This window comes from Moschus berezovskii, chromosome 11, assembly GCF_049115385.1.
Source record: "Moschus berezovskii isolate FMDL1 chromosome 11, NW_MosBer_1.0, whole genome shotgun sequence".
Taxonomy (NCBI): domain Eukaryota; kingdom Metazoa; phylum Chordata; class Mammalia; order Artiodactyla; family Moschidae; genus Moschus; species Moschus berezovskii.
The window spans coordinates 26,006,363-26,022,999 of NC_142470.1; the positions used below are offsets into that span (position 1 = coordinate 26,006,363).

Consider the following 16,637-nt stretch of genomic DNA (forward strand, 5'->3'; position numbering starts at 1 on the left):
AAAACCCATCTCTCTCTTTGCAATATAAGAATTATCTTTAAAAAATAAAAGATGTTTCTGACATGTAATGGGTCAAAAAAGCCTTTTGCTCTCAGGAGAGATTAGGAGATCATGTTGACTCATCTTTTAAAAGAAATTCTGCTCTATTTTTCTTAATATATTTTCATTGGCATTTAAGAATTATAGATGATAGCATGGAAGAAATAAATGTTTTTATAGATAAGATGCCATTCTGCAGGGTTTTTTTTTTTTTTTGATGCTTTATGAATGTTGGTTTTAAGTCATATCACTTATGTAAGCTCTCATGTATTCTCAAGACAGTGCTGAAGGTAGTCATGCTTTCCTTTTAATGGTCACTAGGGTCCAGCATCCAGGCCACAACCAGAATTTGTTTATGTTCCAAGCTTAGTTTAAAAATAGCTATATAGGTACCTGAAAGCTAGCCACTAGCAGAGGTAATAACTGCTGTATTCCTTTCATATTCTTATTTTTTAAAATTCCAAGAATTATTGCCTAAATAATTTTTTACCAACAGTATCCTTCTTGTGTGAAACTACCATGTACTCCACAGTCTTCCATTGATTACTCTAAATGTACAGTTTAATATTACAAATTAACACTTTCAGATAGAAGAGTAATTTATAAGAAAATAAAATAGTGTCAGTGATAGTGACAGCTAAGGACTTAGTTTATCCTAAGAATTACTGTTGTGTTTATTACTCTATTCAGCCTAAATGTACTGAAACCCTTCTATATGCTAGGTGTTATGCTAGGCAGTGTTTGTTTTTGAGAATTTGAGTAAGGCAAAGAAAAAAAATATATAGAAGATAATTCTAAAAAGCAGTGAAAATTATACTTTTTGGGTCTCTATAAAGGTTCATCTAAGGATCATGAACATAATGGATGCAAGTTATGTCAAACTGATCGATACTGTGAACCACATGATTATGAATACTGTTGTCCTTGTGAATGGCACCGCACAGAACATGAGAGGCAACTGAATGCAGTAGAAAACAATATTAAGAAGTAAGGTTTTATTTTTGTATTCAGTGTTTTCTGCTGTGTGACCTATTTATATACCTTTGGTTGAATTATTTCCACGTAACTTTCCCTCATGTGTAGATTAATAATGTTTCACAAAATCCCTTTCTTAATTCTGTTCAAAAGTTTGGCCATCTTAGAAGATAGTAATTTAATAATATTTCAGTGAGAAGGTTGATAACTGGTATACTATGCAAGAACACTTTTCAGTAAAGGAGATGAGATTAGGGGTGATGATTTTCAGTTCAGTTCAGTGGCTCAGTCGTGTACAACTCTTTGCAACCCCATGAACTGCTGCACGCCAGGCCTCCCTATCCATCACCAACTCCCGGAGTCCACCCAAACCCATGTCCATTGAGTCGGTGATACCATCCAACCATCTCATCCTCTGTCGTCCCCTTCTCTTCCTGCCCTCAGTCTTTCCCAGCATCACGGTCTTTTCAAATGAGTCAGTTCTTCGCATCAGCTGGCCAAAGTATTGGAGTTTCAGCTTCAACATCAGTCCTAAAGATCAGGACTGATCTTTAGGATGGACTGGTTGGATCTCCCTGCAGTCCAAGGGACTCTCAAGAGTCTTCTCCAACACCACAGTTCAAAAGCATCAATTCTTCAGTGCTCAGCTTTCTTGGTAGTCCAACTCTCACATCCATACATGATTTTAGAGTTTATCTAAAATTGCCTGATTATTTTAATAACCTGTATATAACTTATTTTCAGAAAAGCTTGCAGTTGTGAGGGATTCCCATTCCATGAGGTAATGAGTAATAATTCAATTATGTATTTATCTCAGAAGGTTTTTATAAAAGTTGGAAGTCTCCATTTTTACTTTTTCTTCCCTTGCTAGGTTACTCAAGAATTCCTTGTGAACAAGGATAAATTGGTGAAGGCAGTCAGGTACCAAAGACCTGATTTATTATTGTTTCAGGTATCTGAAAATAAACTCTTACTTAACAGTGCAAAGTTGGATATTAGAAAGATAAGAAGGGGTAATCACTTTGATTGCTCTGAGAGGAGGTTTGAAGTAGATAGCTGTTGAGTGCATGTGTATTTTACAGGCATTTATATCTACTTTTCATTCCTTTGTCACACAGTAGCTATTGCAAACCATAAGACAAATCACAGTTACGCTGTTCTTTACAAGACACCTTAAAGGCCATGTGCAGATGTGTTGTATTCAGGGCTGTGTTGAGGGAGAGATGCTAATAACTGGAGAATGTAAAGGTCAAGCATATTGTTAGGGAGGACAGTACAGTTTACAAGTGCATTGACCTAAATTTAAATTTGGACAGTTGTCACTTACCATGTAGCCCTGGATACGTGTTTTCCTCAAAAACAGAAACAAGATTACCTATCTTGTGAAGTCATTTTGAGGATTAAATGAGACTGTTTATATTAACCCCTAGTACAGTAAGTAGAGAAACACTCAATAAATTGTAACTGCTTGTTGCTTAGCTCTACCAACCACAGTAATAATAGCAACCAACATTTATTGAACGTTTAAAATTTGATGTTATATTTAACACATTGCATGTAATCTTTCCTAACTTCATAATCCATGTACTGGATTGTATTTTACAGAGAGAAAACATGGGGCTGAAAGAGGTTAAGTAATTTACCCAACATCTAGGAAATATGCTGGCATTCAGACCCAGAACCCTCACACTGAAATCATTGTGCAATATTTCCTCCTTAGGAGGCTCACGGCCCATTATGGGAATCTTCTTGTTGACACAGCTTTAATACTAGTTATCTCTTACGGAAAAGATAAGATCTCCTGAGAGTGCTATTTGTTCACCAAGAGATAATGAAGTCTTATTATATTTTTTATTACATTTACAGAGATTTACTCTTGAAAAAATGGAGTGGCCCAATCACTATGCATGTGAGAAATTGTTGACACTGTTGACCCACTATGACATGACAGAAAGGAAGCTTGGTCGAAGGAACTCTAATCAACTGCAGCCGATTCGGTAATATAAAGAATTGTATGGACAGGTCCCTGTGTTTTCATTGGAACATCTTATGATCTCAAGTAACTTTTTAATATCTTTAATAGCAGGATATATCAATATATCTCTTTGTTTTAGAAGAGTGGAGGAAAGGTCTGCTGGAATATTAAAAGCTTGTTCAGGGGTTAGTGTCAAGATAACATAGTAAGTTCATGCTTTGACACTTTTCAGTCTCAAACATATAGTAATAATAGAGTATTAAAGGAAATAAATATAAAAAGTTGTGGTGTCCTGTTGTTTCAGTTGTGTCTGACTCTGTGCGACCCTACGAATTTTAGCCCGACAGGCTCCTCTGTCCATGGGATTCTCCAGGCAAGAATACTGGAATAGGTTACCGTGCCCTCCTCCAGGGGATTTTCCTGTCCCAGGGACCTGCATCTCTTTTGTCTAACCTGCATTGGCAGGCGGGTTCTTTACCACTAGCGCCACCTGGGAGGCCCCTATAAAAAGTTGTAGCTAGGCTTAACTAGGTAATTGTCTCAGTGGACCAGAAAGGGAACAGAAATGTAAAGTGGAGGGGCTGATGAGAACTGGTGACTCTCAGTGAAGGGTATATGATTATTCATTTTACTATTCTTGAAACTTTTCTTAAGGTTTGAAAATTTTCAAAATAAAAAGTTTTGGGAAAGTATTAAAGAAAAAAGATAAGTTCCAAAGGAGTCACAATCCATTAGCGTACCTCTTTGATGACAATAGTAGACGTCAGAATGATGGAGTAATATTTCAAAGCTTTGACTAAAAATAATTGGCAACCAGACATCATTAAAATTATTGACTGGTTGGCAAGACAATTGCAGACCTATGAAGATTAAGTTTGCCACTCACAGACCCTCATTAAAAGCACTATTAAAAATTGACTTCAGCAAGAAGGAAAATGAATTTGGGGGAAGATGAGGATAATAACAAACAGTGGTCAGCTATAGAAATTGAAAAAATATATTTAGCTAATTTAATAAATTGAATGGGAAAAGTATGTATATACATATCTTTATAATGCTTGATAGTTAATACATGATGATGATAATAAACTGACACTCCCAAAGTATGCATGTGAACAGTTAAGGATAACCACTAAAACATGAGAAATACAACTTCTGTCTTTAAAACCAGTACATAAAATAGGAATGTAAAACTCCAACCAAAAGAATATAGGAAGGTGGAAAGGTAAAATAACAACGACGAGCTTAGTAACCAGAACCACAAATAAGATGTATGAATGAATCCAACTATGTCAATAATCATAATGAATGTAAGTGGATTAAACTCGTCTATTAAGACATTATATTAGATGAGTAAACAAAATTTAGCAATATTCTGCTTTATAGGGCACGTGCAGAATAAAACTATATTAAGTTCGAAAATAAAAGAGATTTAAAAGATTTACCAAGGCAAAAATTTACCAAGGTGATGTAGCAAAGTTAATAGAAGCAAAATAGACTTTAAAACAAAAATTGTTATTATCTAAAAGAGGAACACTGAACAATAATGAGAGGAAAATCTGATAAGATCTAACAATTATAAACACTATCTTTTAAGAAAGCAAATCAGAAATAACTACACAGTAGTTCGTTACAGAATCTTTACAATATTATTAAAACAATAAAAATTAGTGGGCATTGAGTTATTCGGTCAACAAATTGAAGATTTCCAAATAACTCAATACAATTAGACCCCATTAGATGTGTGTTTTTTTTTTTTTTCAGAATCATTAAAAACCGAATCAGAAATGGAGTTCATTGTTTTGAAATAGAATGGGAAAAGCCTGGTATGTACATACTGTAAGCAAAATTTATAACATTTAGTCATGTATGTTTAGCAGATATCGTATATAAAACAAATGTGTATATATAAAAAAGAAATGAATCACATACACCAGTGTACCTGTGCTATATGTAACTCTTAGTAAATTTTAAATGTCTTAAATTGATATTCCTTTTGTAGTTAATGTTTGTAAAAACAATATGAAAATGGTTTTGATGTATATTTCTAAAGAAAATAGTACTACTACAAATAGTTTGGTCATTGGATTTAACTATATAGGCAGTTCTCAGGAAATGAAGCTTGCTAATAGCACCTGTGGTGCTTCCTTTCCTTTCTTCCTTTCCTTCCTTTTCTTTCTTTACTGTGTTTAGTTTTCATGGGAATATATAGTGTCAAATTACTCTCATTTTCTGTAGACAGAGATACAGTGAACTCTGAATTCGCTCCAAAACTGAAGGCAGGGGAAGCACTGAGCACTTAAAATGGAAAATAATCCCAAATTCATTTCTGTTTGGATTTGAAATTCAATTGTATAATTACATGTGACTGAGTGAGAGAATAGATTTGTCAATAAAAGTTCTAGTTGATGAACGATAAAGAATTATGTAAGCAGAGACATTACTTTGCCAACCAAGGTCCGTCTAGTCAAGGCTATGGTTTTTCTTGTGGTCATGTATGGATGTAAGAGTTGGACTGTGAAGAAAGCTGATCGCCGAAGAATTGATGCTTTTGAACTGTGGTTTTGGAGAAGACTCTTGAGAGTCTTTTGGACTGCAAGGAGATCCAACCAGTGCATTCTAAAGGAGATCAATCCTGGGTGTTCATTGGAAGGACTGATGCTAAAGCTGAAACTCCAATACTTTGGCCACCTCATGCGATGAGTTGACTCACTGGAAAAGACTCTGATGCTAGGAGGGATTAGGAGTGGGAGGAGACGGGGACGACAGAGAATGAGATGGCTGGATGGCATCACCAACTCGACAGACATGAGTTTGAGTGAACTCCAGGAGTTGGTGATGGACAGGGAGGCCTGGCATGCTGTGATTCATGGGGTCGCAAGGAGTCGGAAACGACTGAGCGACTGAACTGAACTGAAGCTGTTCAAAGGAATAATAGAAAAGTAGCTGAAGAATTTTGAAAACTGTAGAAACAATTTCACCTACTACCATGTGTTTTCAGGAAAGACAATGGCATTAACCCAGTTTGGCCATGCATCTCTTCTGTCTAGAACTCAGGGTTAGGTGCCCACTTTCACTTATCCTTGTTGGAGTTTTCCCTTAAGGAGAAAATGTACCCCAGGTTGCTTTAAGAAATACTCTTAAGTTCATTTGTTTTCATTGTTTCTTCTTCAGACACATTAACTTACATTTCTTGATAGTTTGGCTTCTTATGTAGTTTTCCCCTCATATAGAATAAACATAAGAATCTAGTGTACTATTTATGTTTCTCATTGTAAATGTACACATTAGCATTCTCATTTTTGTTTATTGAGTTCTTGTGAGTCCAAGTAAGCCTGGGTATTTCCTCGAGAGACTGATAATCTTTGAAACATGATCTGGAAAATGGTAACAGTTTTGATGACCTTTCAATTCTGTCCTTTTCAGAAGCTACTACTGAAGAAAGCCAATGTTAAAGTTTCAGGAAATTGTCTATTTTCATTCTTTATCTGGAATTTTACACTTATTATACTGAATTAAAACTGACTAACCTTTCTCTAACTCTGGGAGTTGGTGATGGACAGGGAGGCCTGGCATGCTATGATTCATGGGGTCGCAAAGAGTCGGACACGACTGAGCGACTGAACTGAACTGAACGTTTCTCTAAGCTGTTCCTACCATCTCTAAAACAAGAGAAATTTAAAGTTCTAATTTAAATGGTACTTCGTTCCAGCTCTTGCCAGGTGGAAAAAGATCACTTCTGTATCAGCAGATCATTAGAATAAAGATGTCGTAAAGTAACTTAAATTGAAGAAAGTAGGGAAAACCACTAGACCATTCAGATATGACCTAAATCAAAACCCTTATGATTATACAGTGGAAGTGAGAAATAGATTTAAGGGACTAGATCTGATAGATAGAGTGCCTGATGAACTATGGATGGAGGTTCGCGACATTGTACAGAAGACAGGGATCAAGACCATCCCCATGGAAAAGAAAGGCAAAATGGCTGTCTGGGGAGGCCTTACAAATAGCTTTGAAAAGAAGAGAAGCGAAAAGCAAAGAAGAAAAGGAAAGATATAAGCATCTGAATGCAGAGTTCCAAAGAATAACATGGAGAGATAAGAAAGCCTTCCTCAGCGATCAATGCAAAGAAATAGAGGAAAACAACAGAATAGGAAAGACTAGAGATCTCTTCAAGAAAATTAGAGATTCCAAGGGAACATTTCATGCAAAGATGGGCTCGATAAGGGACAGAAATGGTATGGACCTAACAGAAGCAGAAGATATTAAGAAGAGGTGGCAAGAATACACAGAAGAACTCTACAAAAAAGATCTTCACGGCGAAGATATTCATGATGGTATGATCATTCACCTAGAGCCAGACATCTTGGAATGTGAAATCAAGTGGGCCTTAGAAAACATCACTACGAACAAAGCTAGTGGAGGTGATGGAATTCCAGTTGAGCTATTTCAAATCCTGAAGGATGATGCTGTGAAAGTGCTGCACTCAATATGCCAGCAAATTTGGAAAACTCAGCAGTGGCCACAGGACTGGATAAGGTCAGTTTTCATTCCAATCCCAAAGAAAGGCAATGCCAGAGAATGCTCAAACGACCGCACAGTTGCACTCATCTCACATGCTAGTAAAGTCATGCTCAAAATTCTCCAAGCCAGGCTTCAGCAATACGTGAACCATGAACTTCCAGATGTTCAAACTGGTTTTAGAAAAGGCAGAGGAACCAGAGATGAAATTCCCAACATCCGCTGGATCATGGAAAAAGCAAGAGAGTTCCAGAAAGACATCTATTTCTGCTTTATTGACTACTCCAAAGCCTTTGACTGTGTGGATCACAATAAACTGTGGAAAATTCTGAAAGATGGGAATACCAGACCACCTGACCTGCCTCCTGAGAAACCTATATGCAGGTCAGGAAGCAACAGTTCGAACTGGGCATGAAACAACAGATTGGTTCCAAATAGGAAAAGGAGTATGTCAAGGCTATATATTGTCACCCTGCTTATTTAACTTATATGCAGAGTACATCATGAGGAACGCTGGGCTGGAAGAAGCACAAGCTGGAATCAAGATTGCTGGGAGAAATATCAGTAACCTCAGATATGCAAATGACACCACCCTTATGGCAGAAGGTGAAGAAGAACTAAAAAGCCTTTTGATGAAAGTAAAAGAGGAGAGTGAAAAAGTTGGCTTGAAGCTCAACATTCAGAAAACTAAGATCATGGCATCTGGTCCCATCACTTCATGGGAAGTAGATGGAGAAACAGTGGAAACAGTGCCAGACTTTATTTTGGGGGGCTCCAAAATCACTGTGGATGCTGATTACAGCCATAAAATTAAAAGACGCTTACTCCTTGGAAGGAAAGTCATGACCAACATAGATAGCATATTCAAAAGCAGAGACGTTACTTTGCCAACCAAGGTCCGTCTCGTCAAGGCTCTGGTTAGTTGGACGGTGAAGAAAGCTGATTGAACTGTGGTGCTGGAGAAGACTCTTGGGAGTCCCTTGGACTGCAAGGAGATCCAACCAGTCCATTCTAAAGGAGATCAGTCCTGGTGTTCATTGGAAGGACTGATGCTGAAGCTGAAACTCCAATACTTTGGCCACCTCATGCAACGATTTGACTCAGTGGAAAAGACTCTGATGCTGGGAGGGATTGGGGGCAGGAGGAGAAGGGGACGACAGAGAATGAGATGGCTGGATGGCATCACCGACTCGATGGACATGAGTTTGTGTGAACTCCAGGAGTTGGTGATGGATAGGGAGGCCTGGTGTACTGTGATTCATGGGGTTGCAAGGAGTCGGACACGACTGAGCGACTGAACTGAACTGAACTGAAAGTTAAATTTGCATGTGTTATCCATTTGTGAATGACCTAGTTGACCTGGTAAAATGAGTTACCTGGGAAAATGGAGTATTTCAGATCTGTTAGTAAGGTTGTTTTATTGTATTTTTAATCCGTTAGAACATTATGCTATAGAAGATAAACATGGAGAATTGGCTCTACAAACAATAGAAGAAGAATCATTGTTTGAAGCAGCTTATCCTGAGATTGTTGCTATTTACCAGAAACAAAAGTCAGAAAATAAAGGGAAAAATCAAAAAAGTAAGTATCACATTTGATAACTATTTATGCTGCACACATAAATGAATTGTCCTATTTGAACCTACCTTGTCCAAATTTTGCTGATTCTGTAAAATCAAGAGTAAGGATTATACTCTTGCTCCTTTGTCTTGACATACTTTGTTTTAAAATATAAAAACCAAGAAAAAAGCATTCTGCTCTAAGTCTGCTAACTTAACTGAGTGTTAATAATAGTAATTACACTAACCATTTATTGAGCAGCTAGTATGTATAACATATTTAGGATTATAAATACATTTTTTCATTTCCCAGAACTCAGTGAAGAAATTTTAACATTATTTTATAACATGACAGTAATAACAGTATTTCTGAAAGAAAATATTTTATAATATTTTATTAATAATTATTTTGTTATAATTTGATATAAAACAGTTTTCAGGAATGCACTGAGACAAAAGAGGCGAAAATTGATCATACAGATTTCTGACCTGAACTCTTTTTATTTATTCACATTAAATAAAATAAAATAGATTTTAATTGTATTATATATTTGTTTCTTTTCAGGCATGAAAATTAAGTCTAAAGGAAACAGTTTGCCAGAATCAGATGAGATGATGAAAGTCCAGTCACACATGACTTTAAAACCCACATGGGAAATCTTTCCTAAGCAAAATTCCAAGTTAAGCTTGGAAATTTCCCCTGATTCTACATCACCCGAGGAATCTATTTCCACATCATTGAATGTCTCGCTTTTACCTGAAGATGCTGCCTGTTTGACTACACAAGAACGGTTAATATCTTCTCCAAGACCTTTGGCTATGCAGCAAATTAAAGATATCAGTAAGTCTCTAATTGCAGAATCTAGCCAACCTAGTACCTCATCCCATAATATATCCGCAATTGCTGATCTGCACTTGAGCACCATCGACTGGGAAGGTACTTCTTTTAGTACTTCTTTTAGTAATTCTCCGGCCATCCCCAGGAACACATTCACTCATGGTTTAAAATCGGAACTTGAAACAGCTATTCCTGACAGTTTTAAAAATAATCCAGAGCAGTTGTATTGTGAATCAGAACGGCACACCACCAGTGTTAATAAACTGTCCTGTTGGGATCTTCAAAAGATTAATCCTGAGGAGCATCTACTTTCTGCCATTAGTGATTTACATCTTCAGGATTTACCCTTAAAGGAACGAATACTTATAAAATCATATTCTCAGAATACTGTAGAACCAGATGCTGACCTAAAAACTTTGTCCCTACTTACTGTAAAAGAACAGTGTGTTGCTAATAGTACTTCTCATTGTCCACCACATCTTTCCAAGGATCTTCTAGGAGTTCATTTGCAAAATGATTCTAGAAACTGTAAAGTTCTAAAAGGAGACCAGCTGTTTCAGGAAAATGATAAATCAAATACATCTGTACCCTTGTCTGTCAGCCCAGGAATGAAAACCTCCAATGTTAGAACTGGGCCACCAAATGCTGCTTTATATCATAGTAGAAAAGCTGGCGTTCAAATCGCTCGGAAAACTGTAATGAAGAAGAGTGTTTGCCTTGACAGACTTTCCTCTGATGAAGAAAGTGTCCCAGAGTTTGGGAAAGCTAAATCCACAACTCAAAAAATGAAGCCAAGTTTTCAGAAGCATAGCCCAACCCAGTTGAAGAAAAATGGTGCCAACAAATTGAGTAACCCTGAGGCATATATTAAAGAAATTGAGCAGTGTGTCCAGGCTTATAAAACAGCTAGAAATGAAGAAACCTGTTTCCCAGATGCAGCAAAAGAGCCTCCGAGTTTTCTACGATACCATGAGGATAAAGATGACTCTGGTACCTGTTTGGATAGTCCTCTTCCTTTAAGTCAGAGATTAAAACTAAGGTTCCAAAACACTTGAAATTTAAAGTATTCAGGTATGACTTAGTATTCTAGTACTGTTGGCATTAGCAGAAGCAGAAGGAAGGTATCTGATTAATGTATAGTAGAAAAATTTAATTTGGTTCTATATATTATGAAACCCTTGCCATTTTAATCAAAACTGTAATTAAAATGTTCCCTAAAACTTTGGTTTTAAAGCGCTATCCTCTGTAGTGAAAACTCCAGATAATGTATATTTTTATAACATACTTTTTCCATTTTAAAAAGTATCTTTATTGATTATGCTTTAGTTATATCCTTAAAATGTTAGCATAGCACTAGATAGAGTAAATGCTGCATGCATTTGTTCATTTTTACTCATTTCTTCCACAAGCCTCTGAAACAGTTTTGGATATTACAACTTGTTCCCCAGAGGGTAACTCTTTATAATTGCCTGCATTGTCATGTCTTTTATTGTGCCTTTCTGGGAGTTATATTTACTCTCAATGTGAAGATACTTTCAACTGCTCTTCCAATTTCAGTAATCTCATTCTCTTTTGTGAAATAAAATCCACAAAATTTTATATATAGTGAAACTCATGGTTGTAGTGGTTGATTAAATTTGGAAAGCAACTTCTTACACATCCCCAGAGGTTCACATGTATGCCAAGTGGACAAAGATTTGAAAAATAGAATGTATAACCAGAATAGGATTAGAAACTTGCTTGGGATCATGCAACTAATTAATAGTGGTATGGGAACCAGATTTATTTTTTATAGCACTTTTTTCTTTCCCATTTTGTAAAAAAAAAAAGAATCTGTAGTTTCCTGGGTAGCTCAGGGGTGAAGAATCCTCCTGCAATGAAGGAAACACGGATTTGATTTCTGGGTCAGGAAGATCCCCCTGGAGAAGGAAATGGGATTGAACCCAGATCCCCTGCATTGCAGGCAGATTCTTTACCAACTTGAGATATCAGGGAAGCCTGAGGAAAACGGCAACCCACTCCAGTATTCTTGCCTGGGAAATTGCCATGGACAGAGGAGCCTAGTGGGCTACTCTGGGAGCATGGGGTCGCAAGTATGAGGCACGGTTTAGCAACTAAACAACATATAATACTCACATCAGTACCTCCAAATATTAAGTTATTCATTACTTTACGTACCACTCAAAAATTCTAAAGGGAACCATATTGGAAAAAAAAAAGTAAAACTATTGCTACTTGCTGGTAAGACCTCATGTTTATGAAATTCTGAGGAATTTACTGAAAACTATTAGAACTGATCAGTGAGTTCAACAGGTTGCAGGATACAAGGTCCAGAAACAAACATCAGTTGTATATCTATACTCCTGCAATAAATAATAATAAATGAAATTAAATTCACTTTACAACAAAAAAAAATATTTTGGAATAAATTTAACGGAAAAAAAACCCGCAAAATATATACTCTGAAAACTATAAAATATCACTGAAAAAAATTCAAGATAATCTAAATAAATGAAAAGACATCCATGTTCATGGATCAGGAGACCTGATATTGAGATGAGAATACTTCCCAAACAAATTTGCAGATTCAGTGCAATCCCCACCAGTTCCAGCTGATTTCTTTTTAGAAACTGATAAACTAATTCTGAAATATATATGGAAATTTAAAAGAGACAGAACAGGCAAAATAATCTTTACAGAAATGACAAGGCAGTACTTGCCCTTCTGATTCTGGTTTCAAAACTGATTACAGAACTACAGTAATGAATGTGCTGAATGCCATAAATGTAGACACATAGATCAGTAAGAGAATGGGAGGCCCAGAATATGTCCTTGGGCTTCTCAGGTGGCTCAATGGTAAAGGATCTTCCAGCAAGGAGACCTAGGAGAAAGTGGGATTCATCCCTGGCTTGGGAACATCCCTGTAGGAAAAAATGACAACCCGCTCCAGTATTCTTACCTGGAGAATCCCATGGACAGAGGAACCTGGCGTGCGACAGTCCATTGGGTCACAAAGAGTTGGACATGACTTAGGGACTAAACAACAGCAACAGTAACAAAAACTCATTTGACTTTGCTATAAGCTTCCTCTTTTAAAAATTTCCCATGTGCCTTTAAATAGTTTAGAATAATTATAAATAACAAGAATTTACATATGAAAACAATAAATTTACTTTGAAGACCTGACATTAGAAAAACTGACAGTATGGTGGCTACCACGAGTGTTATTTCCTTGGTAAACTTACCACATTTTAGAGTTTAGCCAGTTTTGAGCTGCTGCTAAGTCATTTCAGTTGTGTCCAACTCTGTGCAACCCCATAGATGGCAGCCCACCAGGCTCCTCCATCCCTGGGATTCTCCAGGCAAGAACACTGGAGTGGGTTGCTATTTCCTTCTCTAATGCATGAAAGTGAAAAGTGAAATTGAAGTCACTCAGTCACGTCTGACTCTTAGCAACCCCATAGATGGCAGCCCACCAGGCTCCTCCATCCCTGGGATTCTCCAGGCAAGAACACAGGAGTGCGTTGCCATTTCCTTCTCTAATGCATGAAAGTGAAAAGTGAAATTGAAGTCACTCAGTCACGTCTGACTCTTAGCAACCCCGTGGACTGCAGCCTACCAGGCTCCTCCACCCATGGGATTTTCCAGGCAAGAGTACTGGAGTGGATTGCCATTGCCTTCTCCTAGTTTTGAACTAGTATCACATATTTTTAGTAATCTCAGTTTTAAATGCACATGTAATGTAACTTTTAAATTTTTCAAGGACTTAATGTTTTTGGCATAAATTGGACATTAATTACCGCATAGATAGGTGTACAGCTCTAAGTTCTGAGGTTAGAGTTGCACAAAACCCCAGTACTATGCATTGAAGGGGATGAGGATGAAGTTCTACTTTGGAGTAATTAATTTGGATTTCAACTGCTTACCTAACCCCACGTCCAGTAGATTTATGTTCTCAAACATATACCTAAAGACTCCTTTTTCACTGACTTCTTTTTATTGTGGTATAATTTACGTACAATAAAATCCACTCATTTTAAGTGTAAGTTTGATGAATTTTGGTAATTGTGTCCATTTGTGTAACTTAGATCACAATCAGAATATGGAAAATTTCCATCACCCCGAAGTTTCTTTATGCTGCTACTGCTGCTGCTAAGTCACTTCAGTAGTGTCCGACTCTGTGTGACCCCATAGATGGCAGCCCACCAGGCTCCCCCGTCCCTGGGATTCTCCAGGCAAGAGCACTGGAGTGGGCTGCCATAGCCTTCTCCGTTCTTTATGCTACTTTGCAGTTAATCCTCTCTCCCAAACCTTGATCCCAGTCAATGCTTTTCTCACTATGGTTTGCTTTTTCTAGAATTTCTATAAGCAGGACCGTACAATATATAGTCTTTTACTTTCTACTTAGTACATTTTTAAGACTTATGTATGTTATATATATGAATAACTTCTTGTGTAGAGTAGTATGACATAGTTTAATTGTAGAGTAGTATAACATAATATTCAGTTCAGTCATTTAGTTGTGTCCAGCTCTTTGCGACCCCATGGACTACAGCATGTCAGGCCTCCCTGTCCATCAACAAGTCACAGAGGTTGCCCAACTCATGTCTGTCTAGTCGGTGATGCCATCCAACCATCTTGTCCTCTCTTGTCCCCATCTCCTCCTGCCTTCAGTCTCCCAGCATCAGGGTCTTTTCAGATGAATCGGCTCTTCACATCAGATGGCCAAAGTATTGGAGTTTCAGCTTCAGCATCAGTCCTTCCAATGAATATTCAGGGTTGATTTCCTTTAGGGTTGACTAGTTGGATCCCCTTGCTGTTCAAGTGACTCTGAAAGAGTCTTCTCCAGCACCACAGTTCAAAAGCATCAATTCTTCAGCGCTCAGTCTTCTTTATAGTCCATCTCTCACATCATACATGACTACTAGAAACACCATAGCTTTAACTATATGGCCCTTTGTTAGCAAAGTAATGTCTCTGCTTTTTAATACACTGTTTAGGTTTATCATCGCTTTTCTTCCAAGGAGCAAGTGTCTTAATTTTGTGGCTGCAGTCATCTGCAGTGATTTCGGAGCCCAAGAAAAGTCTCTCGCTGTTTCCATTGTTTCCCCATCTATTTACCTTGAAATGATGGGACTGGATGCCATGTCATTTTTTTAATGACATATTCAGTTCAGTTGTTCAGTTGTGTCCTACTCCTTGCGACCCCATGAATCACAGCACACCAGGCCTCCCTGTCCATCACCAACTCCTGGAGTTCACTCAAACTCATGTCCATCAAGTCGGTGATGCCATCCAGCCATCTCATTCTCTGTCGTCGCCGTCTCCTCTCACCCCCAATCCCTCCCAGCATCAGAGTCTTTTCCAGTGAGTCAACTCTTCGCATGAGGTGGCCACAGTATTGGAGTTTCAGCTTTAGCATCAGTCCTTCCAATGAACACCGAGGACTGATCTTTAGAATGGACTGGTTGGATCTCCTTACAGTCCAAGAGACTCTGAAGTCTTCTCCAGCACCACAGTTCAAAAGCATCAATTCTTCGGCGCTCAGCTTTCTTCACAGTCCAACTCTCACATCCATAGATGACCACTGGAAAAATCATAGCCTTGACTAGGCGGACCTTTGTTGGCAAAGTAATGTCTCTGCTTTTTAATATGCTCTCTAGGTTGGTTATAAATTTCCTTCCAAGTCTTTAGGTGGACATATATTTTCATTTCAGATAAATAATGAGATTGCTGGGTCATGTGATCAGCATATGTTTAATTTTTTAAGATACTACCACAGTCTTCCAAAAAACCATTGTGTTCCCAACAACTATATATTGGAGTTTTAATTATGCTACATTGTCACAAAAACTTAATGTCAGTCATTTTCATTTTAGTCATTCTAATTGGTGCATGATGGATCTCATTGTGACTTTGTCTTTTCCTGATAATTGAAGTATCATGCATATTGGGTATTTGTGTGTCTTCTCTCGTGAAATTTCAATCCTTTTTGCCAAATTTTAAATCGGGTAGTTTCAGTTCAGTTCAGTTCAGTTACTCAGTCGTGTCCAACTCTCTGCAACCCCATGAATCACAGCACGCCAGGCCTCCCTGTCCATCCATCACCAACTCCCGGAGTTCACTTTGTTGTCTTGTTATTCAGTTATAAGTGTTATTTTTTTCTAGAGACAAGCTGTTTGTCAGATATGTGTTTTGCAAATATTATATCCCTGAGTCTTTCATTTTAACTTTATTTAAAAAAGCAAAATAATTAAAATTTTTATGTCTATTAATTTTTGTTTCCACTGGCCTATTTAAGATATATTTGTCTAACCTAATGTCCCAGATATTTTTTCTGTTTTCTCCTTCAAGTTAAATGGTATTTACCTCTTACATTTGGGTCTGATTTGTTTCAAGTTAATTTTTGTGTATCATGTGAGATAAGAACTGAGGGACATTTTTTCCCATACAGATATCCACTTGCATGATCACAATTTGTTGAAAAGAAATCTTTTCCGTTATTGAATTACCTTGACTCCTTTGTTGAAAAATCAATGGCCCATGAAAAGTGTGAGTCTGTTGCTAAACTATTCTTCCCATTGATCTGTTTGCCTGTCATCAATCCAACACCACTATCTTGATTACTATAGATTTATAGTAAGTCTTGAAATCAAGCAGTTTATCCTTGTTCATTATATTTTCTTGTCAAGGTCACCAATTGACCTCTATATTACTAAAGCTAATA

At 37.3% G+C, this 16,637-nt stretch overlaps 1 protein-coding gene across 3 annotated transcripts in view; it reads left to right on the forward strand.

The window, feature by feature from the left end:
* The window catches only part of GEN1 (GEN1 structure-specific endonuclease), a 36,294-nt gene extending 20,057 nt beyond the window's left edge, over positions 1–16,237 (forward strand). For 2 of the 3 annotated variants that reach the window (XM_088841202.1, XM_055399310.2), the window contains exons 8-14: positions 876–1,026; positions 1,759–1,795; positions 1,886–1,966; positions 2,881–3,011; positions 4,754–4,815; positions 8,954–9,094; positions 9,638–16,236. In XM_088841202.1, the coding sequence (XP_088697328.1) occupies positions 876–1,026; positions 1,759–1,795; positions 1,886–1,966; positions 2,881–3,011; positions 4,754–4,815; positions 8,954–9,094; positions 9,638–10,965 (1,931 nt within the window). In that variant the 3' untranslated portion in view covers positions 10,966–16,236. Of the gene's footprint in view, positions 1–875; positions 1,027–1,758; positions 1,796–1,885; positions 1,967–2,880; positions 3,012–4,753; positions 4,816–8,953; positions 9,095–9,637 lie in introns of all 3 variants that reach the window. The other variant, XM_055399311.2, reaches the window with a different exon arrangement.
* The last annotated feature ends 400 nt before the right edge of the window (positions 16,238–16,637 follow it).